Raw genomic sequence first — 21,972 nt, 5'->3', positions numbered from 1 at the left:
ATGAGTTTGTAAAAACATGTAAATGTTGAATGTGAGTCTAAATGCTTTGCAAAAAAATGTTATATGTGAGTTTAAAAAGTGTAAATGTCAAGTGTGAGTCTATGCTTAATGTATATGATGAAAAAAACCTGAGATACAGAAGTTACTGTCCTAGGAGACTGCAAAGCAGGCAGTCTGAGCAGTTTTCAAAAGCTCCAGAAGCCGCTAAGAAGCTAAGAATGGCGGATGCCAGAACCAGCACAAGGCATCCGCAGCCGAAATCCGTGGAAAATCGACTCAACACAGAAAAACCTGAGCTAACATCAAAAACGGTGCGGTTTAGAATACTACTGTACCTAAAAAGGTCTCTGGCTTAAGAATAAGTTCAGAGACGCTTGTTTGAACAAAAATTGTTAACTGCAAAAAGTTTTGGTTGAAAAACGTCTCTTCATATTTTGAAGTGAAAGCCTGATACCAGAATTTATTTCTTGTTTGAACTTTTTGAACTTAAAATGAGATAAAACTACAAAAAGATTTTGGTTATGGATTTCTTCATATTTGGAAGGCTCGTACCAGAATTTATCATTTGAATTTTAAGACTTAAGAAATGAAATGAACAATAGAGATTTCATTGATATGGGACAATTTTGAGTTTATTCATAGTAATGACCTAGGAACTGTTTTCTGGAATTGGGTTAAAAATGGAACTGTTTAAATGAAGAAATTTATTATTTCTACCTAGAATCAAGATGCAGTTTTGTGTATGCATATATGCTTTATTAATTGGTGATTCATGAATTGTTTTGTGGAACTGTTTATGTAAAAATGAAATTACTTACAGAACTGGTTTTGTGTTGTAAATGGAACTGTTTAAATGGAAAAGTTTGGTTTTCTAACTAGGCTTGAGATTTTGCTTAAATTATAAAGAAAAGGGGGAGAGTTAATATTCCTTAGTCTAATTTCAAAAGTTGTTTGAGTGGATTAATGTCATGTTTTGCTAGTAAGAAATGCAAATGGGGTATATTAAGAGACTACTTTTAAAGTGTAAAGAGTTTTATTACAAAACTGCTTTTGGATGTTTTGCTAAGTTTTTAAAGTGTTAATGGTTAGATTGAGAAGATTGCTTTTCAATATGGGTTTGTAGGAATTGTATGAGTTTGGGTTCTTCTAACTAGGTTTGAGATTTTGTTTAAAAAAATATAAAGAAAAGGAGGAGTTATGAGGTTGAATTGTTTGCAGAAATTATATTTACCCTATTGATATTAATGCACCCTGGTTTTGTGGAGTTAAGGAAATACTTAAGTTTGATGTGAATACATTGAAGTTTTTCCTATGTTCTGTTAGGAAGAAAATTCAAATGATTAACAGTTAAAGTTGTAAGACGGAGAAAATTGTTAACTATATTTAGCACCATATATGCTCATTCAAATGGTTCTGTTAAGAGTTTGCTTTGAGTTATAAGATTGAGAGAATTGTGACTATGTATAGCAATATTTATGTTAATGGTAATGATGAAGCTAAGGGATTCTTTAAGTTTGTAGTCACCTTAAGAGTTTTTGGTTTAGAAAGGGATTGAGGCAGCTAAGACTGCTATAGTCACCTTGGACCTAATTCAAAAGAGAAATGCCATCTTTATCATCCTCTACTCCCATATTGAGAGGTATAACAGCTATGGAGATTGCTGTAAGCCATTAATAGTTATTTTTTTATATATTAAGAAAGGGGGACCTGTGGGAGCCCATTCTCGGGTTCCTCGTGGCTTTACCCAGCAGGTCCACATAGAGGATGATTAGACCACGGGCCTGAGTGCAGGTGTCTGAGATGGTCTGCACTTGGCTGTGCTGGGGGAGGAGGTCTTTTGCTCCACCCCTTGGCGTCTCTATAAATACCCTGGGGCAGAGACAGTCGGGCCCGTTGGAATAGGTTCCAGGCCCTCTCGAGGCTATCCTTTATTTTCTATCTGTTTATCTCCGCGATATTCTCCGCAATAAATCCTTCTATCTAATATTTCCTGCTGCTCGCACTCAAGAAAACTCTGGGGAACTGTGGGGGTGGTTGGGTAAACGCCCCACACCCTTCCCTTTATAAAAACCAGTTGACCGGGACTTTATTGCCAGAGTCCAGCTCTGTCGAGGTTCAGGTCCAAAATTGGAGGTGTGGAGTTGCTGAGGGCAGGAGGCTGAAAGGATCTGAGGGGGAATCTGAACTGCTGCTTTATTAAAGAAGGTTACACTTTCATACTCTACAATTGCACAAAGGAGTAATTGGGAATGGGAAGAAGGGGGCTTGTGTGCTGGGTTGGGGCTTGTGAGCAGGGATTGAGGGAGCTAGCATGGACCATGAGGAGTTAATAAACACCACAGTCATGTGTTAATGGAAGGGCAGCTAGTTCCTCTTGCCAGAGATAAGGAGAATGACTCCCTTTATAGCAAGCAGGAACTTTCTTGAAGCCCTTGTGGAAATGTCAGCTTTTGTTTAAATGCCTGATCTTGGCAAAAGGACTTTTTCAGGGAACCAGACCCTCTATTATAGAATTTGCATAGTTTATCCAATAGCTAATGCTTAACGTTAGCAAAGACAAAGGTAGACAAATATTACTGTGAACTGAATACACCTTAGGAAATTATAAATCTTGATTATGAAATGCTGCTTATGTATCAAAAATTCTTATTTGTCAAATAAATCTTCTTTATCAAGCATATGTTACTCATCTGACTTTTCTAGCAGCTTGTGTTAACCTGTTTAGGAGTAGGCAGAGTTATCATGGTATATGGTTTCACAGTGGCAGGGATTTTGTTCAAAGAATTATTTTGTTTAAAGATGTTCCCATTGTATACACCTTCATCCTCCACTGAAGCCCACCCAGAATTTCCCAAAGGAAAAGGCCTAAGGAAACACCCATAAGATACAGTGAGAATTATTAAAAATGAAAGTCAAAAGGTGCTGGAGAATTGTGATCCACAATGTTGAAATGCTGGAACTCTGTCAAGCAGCAGTGGTCCTCAGCACTTTATTATGCCCCCTTTTCATGGTCTGTCATTGCTTTAGGTCCTATACATTCTAAAGTGTGTAGACCTGTAGCTCTGAATATTTTGTTCCTCTGGAACTTAACAAATATTTCAATAATTGTTCAAAATGCTTTGTCTCGTATAACTGAGAAGAGCCCATATTTAGTCCCACTCGCTCAATTTAAGGACATGACCCCTTATCATTATTTCTATTTATGGTAAACTCTTCCTATCTTCTCCAAGGATCATGTGCACCACATGGGGCACCAGTTGTAGGGGTCCCTGATGATGAGAATGAAAATCCAGTGCATACTGACCTCGTCAATCTGGATCAGACTTCAGGGAGACTATTACCAGGTAAATCACTGTCAGCATATTTAAAACACAGTGCAATTTGGGAAAAGGTTTCTAGGCAACAATCAGTCCAATTCCAGGTGCACAATAAAGCTTAAGATGTGATGACATAGAGACTCCTTTGCAAAGTACATGTGACCATGAGTGTGGGTTCTATAGCAAAAAGGACTAGAGTCTAGTGTGATCTGTGACCAAGAAAGCATAGATGTCAACAGGCCATAGAGTACATGTGACATCTCCCCTCAAATGCTTAGTGGACTAGGAGGAAAGTCTCTGGGATAATCATTCTGCAGAACATTGGTGAGGTCTGCTCCACAGATAGCAATAAGGTCACCAGGTCATTAATAAAATCCACTCTTAGTCTTCTGGATGGAATTCAGTTATTTGTTTTGTATCTCCTCCAATGAGCAAACACCCACGTATGATTAACTTCCTGGTTCTGTTAGTGCTTCTTTGCAAGTACACAGACCTCTGTGCCCACAACATCCCAAACATTCCATAATCAGCATTAGCATGTGAATCCACCTGCTATTCCAAGTTCAGGTAGAAATGAGTAGCCCGGGAAAGTGATTACCGAGCCAGAAATCATACATTGACCTAGACTGAACATGCCAGTCAAGTGTTCATGTGGCTTTAAAGAATCCTCAGTGGAAGGCCTGCAGGCAGGGCACAGGATAAAATTCTTCCACAGAGCAGTGAAGCACAGCAGTAAAGCAGCTGGACAGGGATTCTTCATGCCATTGCCACTGCTGCTGGCTGCTGCTTCAGCACAGGTTCCAGACAGGGTATCAAAAAGTGGACAGTGGACTGGGGGACAAAGGCCAGGGTGCCATAGATCCAAGTGGACTCCAGGACAAAGATTGACACTAATGGTCCAAATGGTTTGGATGTAAGGGGCCGCCCATGTTTGCCATTTGCTCTTTGAGACAGGGTCTCATGTATAACATGCTTGCCTACATCTCACAGTGGTCTCCCTGCAACAGTGTCCTCAGTTCATAGTACAATGGTGTGCCACACCTAGTTTCTGGTTATTTTATTAGTAAATGTGCAGAATTACTAGAAGTAAGGCAGGGTGGTGCAGGCCTTTAATCGTAGCACTCTACAGCAGAGGCAAACTTTTCTTTATGATTTTTAGGCTAGCCTGGTCTGCATAGTGAGGTCCTTTCTAGACAGGGCTGCAGAGTGAGACCCTGATAAAGAAAATGAAATAATAGAAACATGATGTAAAAATAAGTATTCTTAATTTGCTTTACTTATTTTCACTAATGATGAAGAAGTAAGAGAAAACAACTCTGTAGACTGTAACACGAATCTTAAAAGGTCTTATTAATAAAAACAAAGCCAGAGCTAAGTATTGGGGTGAATGCTGAATGATCAGAGAAACAGAACAAGCCACATCCAACCTCACCTTGCCAATTCCTCAGCTGATCTTGTTTCCTCAGACTGACAGCTTCTGAGTCCTCATGCGAACGGATCTCAGCTGAACTGCTGCTGAAAGCTAAAAGCTTAAAAAAGACTCTAGTTCCTGGTTTTCATGCCTTATATACCCTTCTGTTTCCTGCCATCACTTCCTGGGATTAAAGGCATGTGTCACCATGCCTGGCTCTATCCAGTGTGGCTTTGAACTCACAGAGATATGGATGGATCTCTGCCTCTGGAAGGCTAGGATTAAAGAGTGTGTGCTATCATTTTCTGGCCTCTAAGTCTATCTAGTGGCTGTTCTGTTTTCTGATCCCAGATAAGCTTATTAGGGTGCACAATATGTTGAGGGACACAATATTACCACAGTAGACTCCTATGTCAAATAGGCAATAATATATATGTTTATTTAAATATATAAATTATATATAATTTAGTCATTAGACTATTGAGGCTTTCTAGTAAATATAGTTATAAGTAAAAAGCTCACTCTGATCTTGTAGGGTTTACTTCTCTAAATCCTGTATTTATATGATGGGCCTTTTCTACAGAACAACAATTTAAGAGAGTGCATATTAGTGTATAGGTGTTTTTTTTTAATTATAATTTTTTTTACAAAAATTTAAATCATAGCATGTTTTCTACAGCACAAAAATTTAAATCATAGCATGTTTTCTACAGCACGCCTGAGGTATTGCTAGCCTAGAAAGTGGCAGGTTTCCCTTTTCCTTTCTCAGTACATAGCAAAACCTAATTCCCCAGAAAAGAGTCCTCCTGAGTGCAAGAATAGCTCAGGGAAGTCTTTGCAGTCCAACCCCGAGTTCTGCATGAATGTCAATCTTTGCAGGTCAGGGCAGTTCTGTCCTGGGGTAAAAGCCAGGGCTGCCAATCATTGGGCTCCCTCACTTCACAGCACTTTGTCCCTAAGGGAGCTGTTTAGATCACTCAGGCCTCAGTAGCCAATCTGGGCCTCCAGATGGACTGTCAGTCAGAATGGGGAGGGCACTTCCGGTCCGCCTTGCAGCGTTGTCTGTGGCTCAACAGTTAAGGGTGGGTCTCCTGTTCTGTGTGCTGGGCTGTGACTGGCTGCTGGGAGCCACGGGGAGAGCAGGTGAGCAGGGAATCCGCCATGGTGAGTGAGGGGCCGCGTCCCACGTGGGGAGGAGCCATGGGGAACAGTGTGGAGTCCCCCCGGGGCTGTGGAAATGGCATCAGGACGCGGTGTCTGGAGTGATTCCCTTTGGTCCCCTGAGGTCCCTGCAACTCCCAGGCGGAAGCAGGACCTCTGAGTGATTTAGCGCTGGGGTTTGCGCCTTCACAGAGCATGGGGGAGTGTGAGCCTTTGTGCGGAAATATCCTAGTCACCATGCAAGGCATGGTGATCATGGTGATCTTTTTTTTTTTTTTTTTTTCATTCAGTAAAACTGTGGCCAGGGATGGCAGATTTGGCTAACTTGAAGAGCCCTGGTCACTCTAGTGTCTTCTAAAAGTTCTGCACTTAGCACTGAACATTCAGGTGTGTGATCCGTCTGCAGTTAATTCTGTGCAGGGCGTAAAGTCTGTGTCATTAACGCATTTGCATGTAGATGCCAGACACATTTACCTGTGTCATTAAGGCCAGACTTACTGTGGTTCCTGGCCTCATGTGGCAAAACTGACTCTATATTTATTGTGTTTTTATTTCTAAGATTGCTTTCATGTTCTGTTGATCTCTTTATTCTTTCCTAGACAGTACAGTCTTTTTTTTTTTTTCTTTTTTCCCGAGATAGGTTTTCTCTGTGTAGCCCTGGCTGTCCTGGAACACACTCTGTACACCAGGCTGGCCTCAAACAACCAAGTGCTTCGTTTAAAGGTGTGTGCCGCCACCACCACCACCCAGTTCATTGCAGTCTTTATTGCAATTTCATTCAAAGTTAGAAGTCAGATGGTGTCACAGTGTTTATGGACTATTGATTCAGTCCTGTGATGATCAATTTTTAATTCATGATGACATTTTCTCATGTTATTTTTGTTTCTCATGCAATTTAGTTTGTAGCATAAATTGTTAGACTTTAATTGAACTTTTGCTGTATCTGTAGCTCCAATTCTGCGTTGTCATAATATAATATTGAAGTAATAGACACATGGTTGCTTTCTACTAAGGTTAGTCCAGCTCCCTGCTAATGAAGCCCATCTTCCATTAGGCACAGCTCCCAGTGGGATCCCCGTTCTCTACATGGTTAAAAGGGCACGGTTACACCCTTGCCTTAAAAAAACTCTTTAATTAGGTTTGCATTTATGTAGGAGGAGATGGACCTTGTGTCCTAGGCAGGTAGGCCCCATGCAGCAAGGGAACAGAGGAAAGAATTCCGTGACCCCAACCAGAGACAGCTGAATCCATCAACGAGTTTCACCAACTGATTGTAACAGTTGAAGCCAATTGTTGTCATCCAGGTCATTCACCTTCTCCTCAGTCCCCAAACACATGATGTTGCTTGGCCCCATTTTCTCCTAATTGAGTCTGTTCTAGGCTGTGATCAGACAGATTTTGTGACTCTCCATGTTTGCTGGACTGAAGTCTTTTGGGTTTAATTTGTTAAAATGTTTAAATCAGTGGTAGTGTTGCTTGCTGTTAATCCCAGCACTTGAGATGCAGAGGCAGGCAGATCTGTGAGTGTGAGGCCTGCCTGGTCTACAGAGTGAGTTCCTAGGACAGCCAGGTCTGTTCCATAGAGAAAGCCTGTCTGGAAAAACAAAAACAAACAAACAAAAAGAGTTGCCTTGGTCATAGTGCTTCACAGCAAGTGAAGACTCAGTAAGACAGGTCATGTAGTATTTTGTTATATTATCTCTGTATTCTCCATGTGTCCTGGGAAATCAAGTAAGGCTAAATGAAAGAGTAATGTGCTATGGAATATTATTTTAACACAGAATTATGTAAATATATTCTCAATGAAGTGTACATTTGCAATGCAGTCAGTCTCACCATTTCTATTATGTGCATATATGGGATACTCTAGGATGCAGTGACCTATGAGGATGTGCATGTGAACTTCACTCCTGAAGAGTGGGCTTTGCTGGATCCTTCCCAAAAGAGGCTCTACAAAGATGTGATGCAGGAAACCTACTGGAACCTCACTATTGTAGGTAAGAATGTGAGCTTTCTGTCAGTTTTTAACTTAAGGGAAGAAGCCTTTCTTGGAGATTGGTGCTCTTCTGTGATTTTGAATGTTAAAAAAGAAAACAATGGTGAATAAATCAGGCATTCTTCTAAAGTTCATGAAAAACAGTATTTTCAATTGTTCATAATTTCAAGTGATATATCACATTTTCTGGTACTGTATTTTAGGATACAAATGGGAAGACCATAATATTGGAGAACATTATCAAAATTCTACAAGACATGGAAGGTAATTTTTATGTGCAAGCTTGTATATATGTATATCTGTGATAAGTACTGGATTCCTGGTTACTGGGTTCCTCCATCACTGATGCAATAAGTCAAATCAAACCAAATTAATAAATCCAGATTTCATAAACAAGGCATAGCAAATCAACTCACTTTCAGGGGCTCTCAGGAAGACAGAACAGGAGAGCACCCATGGCAGCTCCATGGGCCAGGCCTTAAATAGCCAGTAGGCATGGGCATGGTCCCAGGCATCCCTGGGGGAGGAGCCACCAATGGTGGGCTTTCTGGAATGAGGCCCCTTCAGCTGGAGATTCTAAACATGTCAATTTTGGGGGGGTATATATGGGTGCAGGTTCAAGTCTGTCTACTTCTCACTGGCATGGGACGATGTGGGGGGTGGGGGGAGTTGGGGGTCAGGTGGGCCCAAGCTCAGTAGGGGTTTGGGTGGAGAAGCATTTGGATAGCTGCCATCCAGGAGACCTCAGGCATCTGTTCTTGAGGCAGAGAATGCAGGTTGTAGGAGAAAAACAATAGCTTTTTATCACTGGCCTTATGAACAGGGATAGCCATTGGTAATAGGAAGACTGCCAAAAAGAAAGGAACTGAGAAGTGTCCTGGTTGTACAAGAGTCAAGGGTGAATGAGTGAGGCATGAACGCAGATATGCCCTTAATTGGGACATCTTGGAAAACAAGGTTTCAGTTGCTGGGTAGGTGTCCACTTGTGCCTGGAGAGGTGGTACCAGCAGTGAAGTCCCAGGAGCTTGGGGAGATGGCATGCCAAATCTAGGGATGATGTTTTCCAGGAGTACTGGAGCCATGGCATCTGTTTCCTGGAGGTTGGGAGAACATCCATCCTGTAAATGTGTCAATAAGAGTTAAGAGATATGGAGCCTTTTTATGAGCAGGCATGTGGGTGAAATCCACCTGTTAGTATTTGTCCAGTTGGCATCCTTGTTTGGTGGTTGGCATCCTCAGAGCTGTTGCAGGAGCTGGTGTATCTGCAGGGCCCCCTGTGGGTTTGACCTTGGCCCAGGCAGAAGGAGTGAACCTACAGAATATGCTCAAAAATGGGTGGGGTCAAAATAGGCTCTGGAAACAGATATTAGTTTCCATTAGGTCAGATTTCTTTACAAAGTAGCAGAGCCCTTTTCCCAGGAACCTTTGGGTTTCTGTAAAACTACTGGAACAGATTTACATCTTGGTGTCATACTACAAAGCTATGGCTTTGGGTTAAAAGGCATGAACATTTTTAAGTCTTAAATTCACTGATCAAAGGAGGTTGGACGAGTGAAGGATGAAGGAGTTGAACATGTCTCCAGGGTTCTAGATCCTCTCTAATGCTAACCTAGCTCTAAAAGCTGGACCAGTAAAATCCACAGAAATTTAAGGATTCCTCAAAACTGTTTGTAAACAGTCTCTATCAGTTTGTCAAAACTGCATTTATCAAAGCTAAAATTTTGCACTCCTGAAATTATATCTGAAACCAGTTTATCCTGTACCATGGAGTCTGTGAATGAGGCACACCTGTATGTATTTTTAATAGGTAATTTACTAATGAACTGCCAATGTGCTTGTACCCTTTGGGTTGGGGACAATGTTAAACTGGCAAATCTATTAGTACCCTGGTCACCAAACACCATCAGATCTGAGAAGGATAAGTAAATGAGCAGGAGTGAGCCAGCTTTCCAGTTACCCAGGCAGTCCCAAGTCTCTCTGTGGTCACTGGGGGACAAGTCCCAGTGGTAGCACTTGTTCAGATACCAAGCCCAGAGAATCTGACAGATTCTTTGTGGAGTAGAAATTTGGGGAGATAGGCCTACCTGTCTTGACAGCGTGGGACAATTGTTCCCCCTATGCTCCACCTATTCATAGTCTGGACATGATCTCAGCAGCAGTTAAAGGTGTAAAGCAGCTTTTCACTGTGTGGCTGGCTTTGTTACATTTGAGGCAAGCCTCCAGGTGGAAGTTCTTCTGTGGCCATCCATCTTCTTGGAGAAGATGCAGGATGCTTCCAGGAGTTTGCATGTCTCTCATAAAAAGCTGTTATATTAAATGCTATATTCTCAGTTCTCTAAGAGTGTTTGAGAATGGGGGAAAAAATCTGTTAGGTATATCTAAATTAGACAAATGTTGTTTAGGTTTAACTTTGAGGGCATATGTAAGTGAAGTCTGAACATACAGTTTACCCAATTAGTTACAGCTTACCAATGTTAGTAAAAGCCAAAAGATTCATTCTGTAGTTTTCAGTGGTGATCCTAAGATATATCAGGCAAAACCAAGTTTTAACATTGCAAACAATTTAATTTCAACATCAATTATCAAAAGCATCATTGTTTTAAATCCTGTTTAATAAACCTTGTTTTTAGGACAGGACAAAAATTATCAAACAGAAATATATCCTAACCCAAATTATATTGGATACCTAATATCTCCTTGGTGGGGCTAGTCCAAGTGGTTACCCTTATTAAACATGGTGGTGAAGTATTTCTTTAACCTCAATCAAAATGGTGGCTGGTGATGTTCTCCAGAAGACTTTCATTCTGGAGTTACAGCCTTACAGATTTTAAAACATACCCAATTAGCAAGACACATTCAGGACATGTAAACTCTGTCATTCAAAACTAGTCAGAAACACACATGTGTGGCCACACCATTCACACATTTCCACCACACATAAAAAGTAAACAGAATCATTAACAGAAACAGTTTTTTTTAATGAGACTCCTAACAGGTCAGGCAGCCTGATACCCGGATCCCAGAGAAGGCGCTGCAGAGGGAAACTGAAAAACAGAGTAGCAGCACATGCTGCCCCGTTGAGTAAGTCAGAGCAGCAAGTTGAGAATTTTGGAAAAAGAGATTTTTAGGAGGGAGGAAGGTGTAGCAGAGTGTACTGAAGTAGAACAGGTTTAAGGGTGGAGTGGGCAGGTATAATTTTAGGGGTGGGGAGTATGGGAACAGGGACCACCATGAGCTGCAGCACCTTGGTGGTGGTGGTGGAGGTGGAGGTGGAGGTGGTGATGGTGGTGGAGGTGGTGATGGTGGTCTTGGCAGCAGCAGGAGCTCTGGTAGGAGGGTTGAAAGAAGGAGAGAGCAGACAGACAGACAGACCAACAGGCTGGAGACATTTATGCAGTAGATCAGGGTGTGAGAGCAGACAGGAACAGAGAAAAAGGATCTATTGTGGGGAGAATCCCCGTGTGCCCAGATCATATTCCAGGAAGGAGAGAAACAGGCAAACAGACACACAGAGCTAGGGAGGGAGAGGAATGGGAGCATTAGAAACACAGTGTGGCCAAACTGCACCCTGGGAACAAGATGCAGGCAGATAAAGAGTAAAAGGGAAGAGAGAGGAATGGGGAAAGTATGCTTGCAGCCCAATTTAGAGGAGACAACCCCAGTCTTTCTGGGGACTGAACTTGGACTTAGCAACTACCCATTCACAAGCCATTTACCAGGGACAGAGTAAAGTGGGGCAGGTACACAAATCACATCTAGGAGCTGTGTGTGGGGTGGACTCTGGTGAAGTCTCTCTCACACAGGGAATTCCAAGGGCAGCGACTGTCTCTACCCTGAAACAGGCTGGAGTCACCTGGCACTGCAGTGGCTCAGCAGGCAGTCTGCAGGTTGGAAGAGGTCCTGGCCTCTTAAGACATTTTGTTTGGGAATGGGAGGCTTACTGAGCTGCTCATTCAGTGTGGCAAAGGTAGAGTGGGGAGAGAGAGTGAATGGCATTCCACAGCCACACCTCATGGTTGTGGAAGGGCTACTCACCCCGGCCAGTGCACCAAAGTTAAGTATTGGATCTCGGGTTGCTGGGTTCCTCCTTCACTGGTGCAATAAGCCAAATCAAACTGAGTTAATAAATCCAGATTTAATAAACAGGGCAGCGCAAAGCAGAGCACTCCCAGGTGGCTCTCAGGAAAGCAGGACACAGATCACAAGAGCACCCATGGCAGATGTACGGGCTGGGTCTTAAATAGTCGGTAGGCACGGTCCCAGACATCTCTGGGGGAGGAGCCATGGATGGCGGGCTTTCTGCAATGGGGCTGCCTGAGCAGGAGATTTCAAACAGTTTGAAAAAATGTTAATGTTCCCTGAACTTTTAATGAGAAGCAACTGTGTAAATAGGCACAGCTTTGTGATGATTATTAAATTGTCACAACACCATGTACTCCAATGTCAGGTAGCTGATCACTGTTTGCAAAGCATTCTTTTAAGGACAAAACAAGGAAATAATGCCATAGTAGATGTCACAGTTTCAATCATAGCCATGTGAGAGACATGTTGTTGAACTGTGCATCCAATTACTAACATGCCTTCCAATTATCATATCACTGATGAGGGCATTAGTGTATGGCCAAGACCTTTTATAAGCAAAGCTTTGGTATTAAAGTTAGTGTTACTCATTTTCTTGTAGGGAGTGATTTAACATAGTTTAATGAGAGGAGCACTGTATGAGAGACTTTGAGAAGTAGAAACACGAATCCCTGTTCTACATCTGTATCACACAAAAAACATTCAACTCTGGTAATGCAATGTGAAAACCCTTTATTTGCTATCTTCCTTTAGCAGGTGTGTCATCTGTCACTCTGGATACAAGCCATGTGAACATAAGGGGTATGGAAAGAAGCATTGTAGTTCTGTCTCTCTCAGAACAACTGGAAGATATGTGGTAGTCCCCACTATGAGAAGACATGATGACTGTGATACAAGTTTACAATTAACTGGTTTTCCAACTTCAGTGGGAATTCATCAACAAACTTCCATTGGAGAAAAACCTTATGAGTACCAAGAATATGGAAATTCATCTCTCTCTACTGGTTCACTGTTCACATGTAGTGTGGCTCACAGTATAAGAAAATGTTATGAATGCAATCAGTGTTCTCTGATTTCTTCAAGTTCTCTTCAAAGATGTGAAAAAGCTCATGTGGGAAGAGAAAATAATAAATGTGAGTCATCTACTAAAGGCTTTAGGCCTGACAAGCATCATCAAACACACCAAAGAACCAATAACGAAGAGGCTCTCTATGAATGTAATCAACATGATGAAGCCTTTAGATCTGATTGCTCTTTAGAAGAACACCAAAAAACTGATTTGGAAGGAAAACCGCATGAGTATAATCAAAGTTATGAAGCCTTTGCATGTGACAGTCTTCATCATCAAGTACATAAAATTCAAACTAGAGAGAAATGCTATGAACGTAATCAATATAGTAAAGCCTTTGTACAGATGAGTATTCTTCACAGACATGAAAGAATTCATATTGGAGAGAAAACATATGAATATAATCAATGTGATAAAGCCTTTTCAGAGAAGAGACATCTTCATGGTTACGAAAGATTTCATACAAGAGAGAAACCCTATGTATGTAATCAATGTGGTAAAGCCTTTACAGGAAAGAATAGTCTACACAGACATGAAAAAATTCATATTGGAGAGAAACCCTATGAATGTAATCAATGTGGTAAAGCCTTTGCACAGAAGAGTAGTCTTCAAAATCATGAAAGAATTCATACTGGAGAGAAACCTTATGAATGTAATCAATGTGGAAAAGCCTTTGCACAGAAGAGTAGTCTTCAAAGTCATGAAAGAATTCATACTGGAGAGAAACCGTATGGATGTGATCAATGTGGTAAAGCGTTTACACAGAAGAATCATCTCCAAAGTCATTTAAGAGTTCATACTGGAGAGAAACCCTATGAATGTAATCATTGTGGTAAAGCCTTTGCAACAAAGAGTCATCGTCTCAGCCATGAGAGAAGTCATACTGGAGAGAAACCCTATGAATGTATTCAATGTGGTAAAGCCTTTACAACAAAGAGTTATCTTCTCAGCCATGAAAGAAGTCATACTGGAGAGAAACCCTATGAATGTAATCAATGTGGTAAAGCCTTTGCACAGAAGGGTAATCGTCTCAGCCATGAAAGAAGTCATACTGGAGAAAAACCCTATGAATGTAATCAATGTGGTAAAGCCTTTGCAATGAAGAGTCATCTTCAAAGTCATGAAAGAATTCATACTAGAGAGAAACCCTATGAATGTAATCATTGTGGTAAAGTCATTGCCTCAAAGAGTTATCTTCTCAATCATGAAAGGATTCATACTGGAGGGAAACCCTATAAATGTGACCAATGTGGTAAAGCATTTGCAAAGAAGAGTAATCTTCACAGTCATGAAAGAATTCATACTGGACAGTAACATATGGATGTAATCAATGTGGTAATTTAAGATGTGAGATCATGTGGGTGTCATGTTGATGCTGGCAACTGAACTGTGTTTTCTACAAGAGGTACTAACTGGAGTCCAGTTCCATAGGGGTTCAGGTCCCAAAGAAGAGATCAGGTATCAGCAGAGGGAAGAGACTGCCATGATCTGAGCATGAAGCAGTATAGCTTCTGCTTTATTGAAAAACGACTACACATTTTATGCTCTATAACTGAATCTTAGTTTAGACTTAAGCAGGTTAAAAACAGACTTAATGATTCCAGGATAAAAGCAGCCATCAACCTCACTGCAGCATTTTTCCTGGGGCAAAAAGTGAGAAATTCAGCAAGTATCTTCATGCCTTTCTGGATGTGAACCCATTGTTTCCTTTCATAGTTGCTTTCATCCCTGAAACTAGGTGTATCCAGTTAGTGAATCATTAAGTTCTCTATTTTTGGTGTAATCAGGGGGACACAATGGGGCTTCATGTGTGGGAGTAGACATAGTGATCACACTGTGTGCTTCCATGTTGGTGGGGTTTTTTCAAAGAATTCTTTAAAGAGACTGCCTTGCCTATGTATATGTTCCCATCCTCCAGTGTAGCCAGCAAAATAAAATTCCCACAGTAAAAGTCATAAGGAAACTTCATAATATATAGTGAGAATTTTTAGAATTGAAATAAAAATGATGCTGGAGAATTAAGATTGGCAATGAGGAAATGCTGGAACTTTGTCAAGCAGCAATGGTCACTGTGAAGTCCATGCCAGGTACTAAACTGCTAAACAATTTCTCATCCCTTTTTATTTCTTTTAAGATTCATTTTATTATTGTTATCTTTGTGTGTGCACATGAATAGTATAGTTTGAAGTCAGATGTCAGGCTGTGTGACCCAGTTCTTCCTTTCTACCATGTCTGTTCTGAGGACCACACCAGGTCCATCCGTCTTGGTTGCAAGCACCCTTACCTGTCGAGCCATGCCATGATGAACACTGAGCCCTGATATATTTTTGGTAATTATTGGTTTTTTGTATGTTTGTTTGTTTTTTAAACAGGCTGATGAAGTTCAGGCTGACCTTGAACTTCAGACCTTTCTGCTTCCACCTCCACTTACTGGGATGACAGGTTTTACTACCACGCCCTGTTTATGCACAGGTCTTGTATGTGCTGAGCAAGTATTCTATCCAATGACCACCATCTGATATGAAAACATGGATATAGTCGAGTTTTTCATACACAGATCTACACTGAAACCTGCCCCAAAACCAAATCAAAACTGCAAGCACAACTTTTGTTAAAATAAACTGTGTGTGTGTGTGTGTTTTGAGATGGAGTCTATCTCAGTTGCCTAGACTGGCCAAGAACTCAAACTGTAGCCCTTGAATCCTGCCCCTTGGCTTGGCTTCCTAAGTACCTGGAGAACAGGGCTGGACTAGGGAGTGAAGAAGCCAGAGCACAGAGTGGCCTAACTGTGTGTCTGGGGCTCACAGGTACTAGCCAAAGGTGCTTGACAAGATCAGAATGTTCCTAGGGTCGAATTAGAATACAGAACCTTGCTTGAAATGGAATTCCACCAGTTCAGCATGGAAGGATGGGAAAAGGCCCAGGATTTAATCCTCTTTGGGGTTGAAATGTCCTGAGAGTCTGATGTGGGCTAGGGCCACAAATGCAGTGTGAGGCATTGCTTATGAAAAGAGATATACACTACCGAGACCTTGGCCATGGCTTAGTTGCAGCTTCAGTGGCCTCGTATAGAGAGTGAGTGAGCATGCCAGGGCCAGAGATGTGCCCAGGAATCCCTGGACAAGGACAAGGAGAGTGATGAAAAAGAGACTTCCTTCCTGCTCACTGGTGGGGCACACTAAGCTGAGATTACACAAAACTGAAAAACCTCCCAGGTGGCACAGTATTGCAGAATCCTTCCACTTCTCACATGGGAAGCTGAAACAGAGAAGGAAGACAGTCGTGGCTAGAGCAATTCTGGGTATTGTTCCAACTGGTTATTGTAACTATGGTAACAAGTGTGGTGCACTTACATCTGTCTGAGTAACAGGCATAGGGTGGTGAAGTCACTCAACAAAGGCAAAAGACAATAAATGGGCCATTAGCAGGATTTGAACCCATGTATCCCATGTGTACTCTTATAAAGTTTTTAAGACTGCATGTATGTATTATGTAAGGGTGAGGGCATGCATGTGTGGGAATCAGAGGACAACTTACCTGAATCCATTTTCTCCTTCAACCATGTGGTTCCCAGGGATGGTTCTCGGAAAAACAGGCTTGGCAGCAAGTATCTTTAACACCAGAATATTCTCACTGGTCCCAGTTGTATCATTTTGTGTGTGTTCTTTGTGTGAATGTGCATGTGTGGAGGTCACAGGTCAAAGTTGGGCATCCCAGAAATTGATATTATACTCTAAATTGACTTTATGGGTTATTGGGCATGGCAAGGCATCTCCAGACTCTGGAATTCCCCAAGATGTGCCAATGGAGACCCTAAGGTCTGTGAGTACACAGGGCCTTGAGTCATTAAAAGATAATATGTGGCCGGGCAGTGGTGGTGCACGCCTTTAATCCCAGCACTTAGTAGGCAGAGCCAGGCAGATCTCTGTGAGTTTGAGGCCAGCCTGGGCTACCAAGTAAGTTCCAGGAAAGGTGCAAAGCTACACAGAGAAACACAGTCTTGAAAAACCAAAAAAAAAAATCTGTATTTTTGATTATGATAACAAATCACATCCTCATAAATTCATGGCTGTGTTATCCACATATTGCTTTAATTTTCCTGTTTGTCATTCTGGAGCTATATATTCCACCCCTTTTGTATTTTGTTTTACCTGAGATCAAGTTCAAATCCCTAGAAGCTGAATATTTCCCCTCTGAAGGGGCCAATCTGGATGCCAAGATTTGATGAACATCAAAACATGATCTGGAATCCCTTCAAGGGTAACAAAATAATTGTTTGAATTTTTTTCCTTCCTAAACATTTAAATTTATGAGGAACATTTTCAACACCTGGGGTATTCAAACACAAACTCTGAGTTGGGTCAGCTCCTGTTCTGAATCTGGTACCCTGTACCAAGTTCCAGTGAAAAGGTCCCTGGTTGTATCCTGGCTCAGGTTGGCCCCTCATGAAGCCCCTGCCCCCTCCATATTACAGAACTCCCAAAGAAGCCTTTGAGGTGCAGCAGGCTCTCCTGGCCAGCTCGGAGGAGGAGGAGGAGGAGGAGGAGGAGGAGGAGGAGGAGGAGGAGGAGAAGGATGCTCTGAGGGGCCAAATGACAGTCTTGCTGCAGAGAATCTAGTTACTACAGGCTCTGTGGAGCACGGTCATGTGATGGGTCATAGAGAAAACCATCTCTGTACAGAGAGGGATAGCTTGCTGGATCCAGCCTGGGCCAGGTACCTCAGGGACATGTCCCTGCTTCAGCCTTCTATGACCACTGAAGGTGGGGTTTTGATTTAGGTACAGAGGTGTGTGGTTGTGTCTTGCTATAGATGCAGCTGATACAAGCCTGGGGCTGTTGAGGAAACAGCTCAGCCATTCGGTCTCCATCATTCACCTCTGCAAGAGAAAGCCTTAGGGACCACCTTCCTCAGCCTGCAGGATGATGACCAGGACTCCTGCACTGGGAGATCAGACTGGGACATTACCAATGGTGTTCAGCCAGCCCCATCACACCATGACTCCCTACACTCTCCCTGTGATTCCCATTACTCTGCAACACTTCACATGTTACAACTTCTGATATGCCACCTACATCACAAGTATCTACCAGGGAGTGTAAGCTCACTGTGAAAGGGAAACATAACCAGTGTGGAACATGGGGTGATGGCAGGAATGTGGCAGATGGGCTCAGTAGATAGTTTTGAGCTTCTGGACCCAAAACTCAGTTATGGCAATAAACATGAGTACAGTGCAATATTAAATAAATCCAGTGAATGTTGTGGCTCATGGGTAAAGCCACTGCATAGAAATGTCCATCATTTTTTTTAGAGATAATTCAAAAAGGTCTCAGCCTTCTGGAATTTGCAGAAGGTTTGGCAAAGGCTGGCATTGTAATGCTGAATTCAGATCATGAAGGGCCAGACAATGTAACCCTTTGACATTGGGAAATGTTCTGAGTGGGCCTTCTGGAGGCCCCAATATCAAATTTGATCCAATGATTATCTGTCAGCATCAAAACTCCCAAAGTTAGATTACACAGTGGTTTATTAACTTCAAATTTTTATATGCCCATGAGAACAGACAATAGGCACAGAGAAATATATAGTACAAAGAACTTCTGAATTAAATTAGTTTGTATATTTTAAAGATGTGTTAACCTCAGAATGGAAACTGGGATATGTGTTCCATTGGGGAACAGATTTTACCTTTCACAGGAGAAAAATAGTGGTGAATACCATCAGGATTGATAAAGATAATTTTTGAATAGGAAGGACCTGCTGAATAAGGAAAGGTGACAGTTCATCAGACAGCTTGGTCATTCAATCCAAGCTAATATAAAGACTAACAAATGCCTTTCATTTGATCAGACAAGGAAAAATTAAAAAAAAAAATTTCAAATGATAATTTATCAACGGCATACTTGTCTTACTGGCATGATATGAAACATGGGTTTTCTTGTACCACATGTCTCAATTCCATGCTACAATGTTAGACTGTGGATTGTAACATGACCCATGACATCTTGGATATCAGCTTTTGAGTTTTCTTCTTACACAAAAAGGATATTTTTATATTATTTGCTGTTAAAAATCACAGTTAAGAGATTTAAGTTTTTTTTTTTCTTTTTGAGACAGGGTTTCTCTGTGTAGCTTTGCGCCTTTCCTGGAACTCACTAGGTAGCCCAGGCTGGCCTTGAACTCACAGAGATACGCCTGCCTCTGCCTCCCGAGTGCTGGGATTAAAGGCGTGCGCCACCACCGCCCGGCTCGAGATTTAAGTTTTTTAAAGTAAATTCAAAGGGTTATACTGTTTTTCTAAATCTCTCAGAGTTGGAGTGTTTGGGAGCTAAGATGATTGAGAGAGCATGCTTTTCATCCCTGCAGAGACATAGATCTGTAGCTGGAGAGGTTTCTCTCTGGGTCCCACCAAGCCCCTGCAGTCTGACAGCCCACTTATAAAATAAACACACAGACGTTTGTATTATTTACACTGTTTGGCCTAATGGCTCAGGCTTCTAGCTATCTAGTTCTTACATCTTAAATTAATGTATTTCTATAAATCTATACCTTTCCATGTGGCTCATGGCTTACTGGCTTACCGGCATCTTCACATGCTGCTTATCATCATGGTGGCTGGCAGTGTCTCCCTCCACCTTCCTGTTCTATCAATTCTCCTCTCTGTTAGTCCCACCTATACTTCCTGCCTGGCTACTGGCCAATCAGTGTTTTATTTATTGACCAATCAGAGCAACACATTTGTGTAGATGTAACCAACCGTCCTTTTGAATAAAAAACACAGAACCAATGCAAAGAAGAAAGCCAAGAGGTCAGAGCTAAGAGCTAAAACCTTACCCTTCCTCCTGTGGTGGTCCTACCTCTCCAAACCAGAGCTACTTTCTGTGTTAAAGTCTTTATATAGAGTTTCTGTTCTGCCTTCTCATTGGTTGTAAACCCAACCACATGACCGCCTTGTCATGGCCTGTCTGTATAGGCCTCCAGGTTTTCTATGATTGGTATTGAGATTAAAGGCATGTGTATCCAATACTGGCTGTATCCCTGAACACACAGAGACTTACCTAGCTCTGCCTACCAAGTGCTAGGATTACAAGCGTACGCAACCACTGCCCTGCTTTCCTATGGCTTGCTAATAGCTCTGACCCCTGGGCAACTTTATTTATTAACATACAAATAACATTTTAATACAAATAAAATATCACCATACATTTGACATATAGACCATCCCACAGCACAGATCTCTACAGGTTACTTTTTTTAAAGGAATGGTAGTTCACGCCTTTAATGCCACTACTCAGGGTCAAAAGTCAGATGTAGTGTTTACAGGTTATTGTAATAAGTCCTCTACAGAATTACTAGAAAGGCAGCTAATTTCCAATGGGGACAAGAACAAAGAGCAGCTTTTGTGGCTGCCTTTATGCTCTTCTCTGCATGCAACCTTGACCACTGTTTAACCAGATGGTATCCTGATGATAGGTATCAGCATATTTATTGCTTAATTGGCATCTATGGACTCTTCATAAAGCAAAAAGAGTCCACCTACATTTACCATATGGATTTTATTGCAAATACTTTCCATATAAGGAGAATAAATATCCTCTCAGAAAAAAATCTGCACATTTTTTTGAGGCATGGAGAACCTGATAGTGAAGGCCAACTATCCTATGGTGATCTGGGCACCCCTTACAATGATAGATTGGATCTCTTCAAAGGCAGAGTCCTCAGCATGGAAGGAAAGGTATTACAGTGGAAATGGTACATATCAGAATTCCTTAGTGACTGGGATATGGTTAGCACTGAAGAAATAGTTCAGTTGCCTAAAGTGCTCACCCCTCCTCCAAGAGAGGCAACTATTGAACTGCAGAGACCAACAGAATGGTCAAATCATTTGGCTAAGGCATGGTTTACTGACGGCTCATCAACCATTGAAGGATCCCAAACTAAAATGGAAAGTGTCAACCTCTAGACTTGAGATGGAATGGCCAAGTTTGAGAAAGAAGATACCACAAAATCATTAAACCACAATTGGGTATAAGACAAACAGCTAAAGGAGGCCAAGGGAACATCTGCAGTTCATGGGGCCTGTGCAGTGGCATAGCTATACGGCAATCAAAATGGAAAAGTACTCACTGGCAGGTAAATGGCAAAGACAGCGGGTCATGGGTGGCATGGATGGAAATGGCAGCAACCGGAAAAACTTAGCAAGGATATGAAATTTTACGTATTTCATAAGAGCAAGAAAGAGAAAATGTCTGAAAATAATGAGCAAATTGGCATCATGTTTAATTACGATTAGAATATTGAAATTTGCCAGGGAACACATTCAGAATAAATCAGCAACAATGATAGATTATACATTTGAAAAACTAGAAAACTTACCCCTAAATCTAAAAAGTAAGGAAAATGTAGACTCAAATTATACTGGGGCATTCTATGAGAATAACTAGATACAGAGTCTATAGTGAGGTGGTTGTTCAAATCTTTAATCCCAGCACTAGGGAGGCAGAGACAGGCACATAAGAATTCAAGTGATTTAAATTTAAAAGCCACTTGAAATTCAAAGTGAATGCTTTTGCAGAATATTCCTTTACACAATGTGAAGATGTTTCACTGTGATTGGTTTAATAAAGAGCTGCGTGGCCCTCAGCTGGGCAGGAAGAAGTTAGACAGGACTTCTGGGGACAGAGAGGTCTCTGGGTAGAAGAAAGGCAGAGTTGTCAGCAAGGAAGAATGTAAGATGAATTGCTAAACAGTCTTATTAATAAAAAAAAACATGAGCCATATATTGGGGTGAAAACTGAGAGATCAGAGAAACAGAAAGAAGCCAGCCACATTCTTACCACTTGGAAATCCTCAGCCGAAGAGAGCTACTTCCTGTATACCCACATCTATATGCTTTTCTGTGCTCTGCCATCTCACTTCCTCTCTCTGCCCAGCTACA

At 41.6% G+C, this 21,972-nt stretch overlaps 1 protein-coding gene across 1 annotated transcript; it reads left to right on the top strand.

Annotated features, from left to right (window-relative positions):
* Nucleotides 1-7,668: 7,668 nt before the first annotated feature.
* LOC128115832 (zinc finger protein OZF-like) lies at nucleotides 7,669-16,135 on the top strand. The gene is made up of 3 exons (XM_052746927.1): nucleotides 7,669-7,886; nucleotides 8,089-8,149; nucleotides 12,719-16,135. The coding sequence occupies exons 1-3, from the start codon at nucleotides 7,853-7,855 to the stop codon at nucleotides 14,346-14,348; spliced, it is 1,725 nt and encodes a 574-aa protein (XP_052602887.1). The 5' UTR covers nucleotides 7,669-7,852; the 3' UTR covers nucleotides 14,349-16,135.
* The last annotated feature ends 5,837 nt before the right edge of the window (nucleotides 16,136-21,972 follow it).

This window comes from Peromyscus californicus, unplaced genomic scaffold, assembly GCF_007827085.1.
Source record: "Peromyscus californicus insignis strain IS unplaced genomic scaffold, ASM782708v3 Scaffold_1__1_contigs__length_55948999, whole genome shotgun sequence".
Classification (NCBI taxonomy): domain Eukaryota; kingdom Metazoa; phylum Chordata; class Mammalia; order Rodentia; family Cricetidae; genus Peromyscus; species Peromyscus californicus.
Note: the sequence above shows the minus strand (reverse complement) of the source record. Positions and strands in the feature narration are given on the sequence as shown.

Coding starts and splice junctions, on each gene's coding strand:
- LOC128115832 (XM_052746927.1), top strand. CDS start 7,853: ATGCAGGAAACCTACTGGAACCTCACTATTGTAG. Junction 7,887..8,088: donor CTGGAACCTCACTATTGTAG/GTAAGAATGTGA, acceptor ACTGTATTTTAG/GATACAAATGGGAAGACCAT. Junction 8,150..12,718: donor AATTCTACAAGACATGGAAG/GTAATTTTTATG, acceptor ATCTTCCTTTAG/CAGGTGTGTCATCTGTCACT.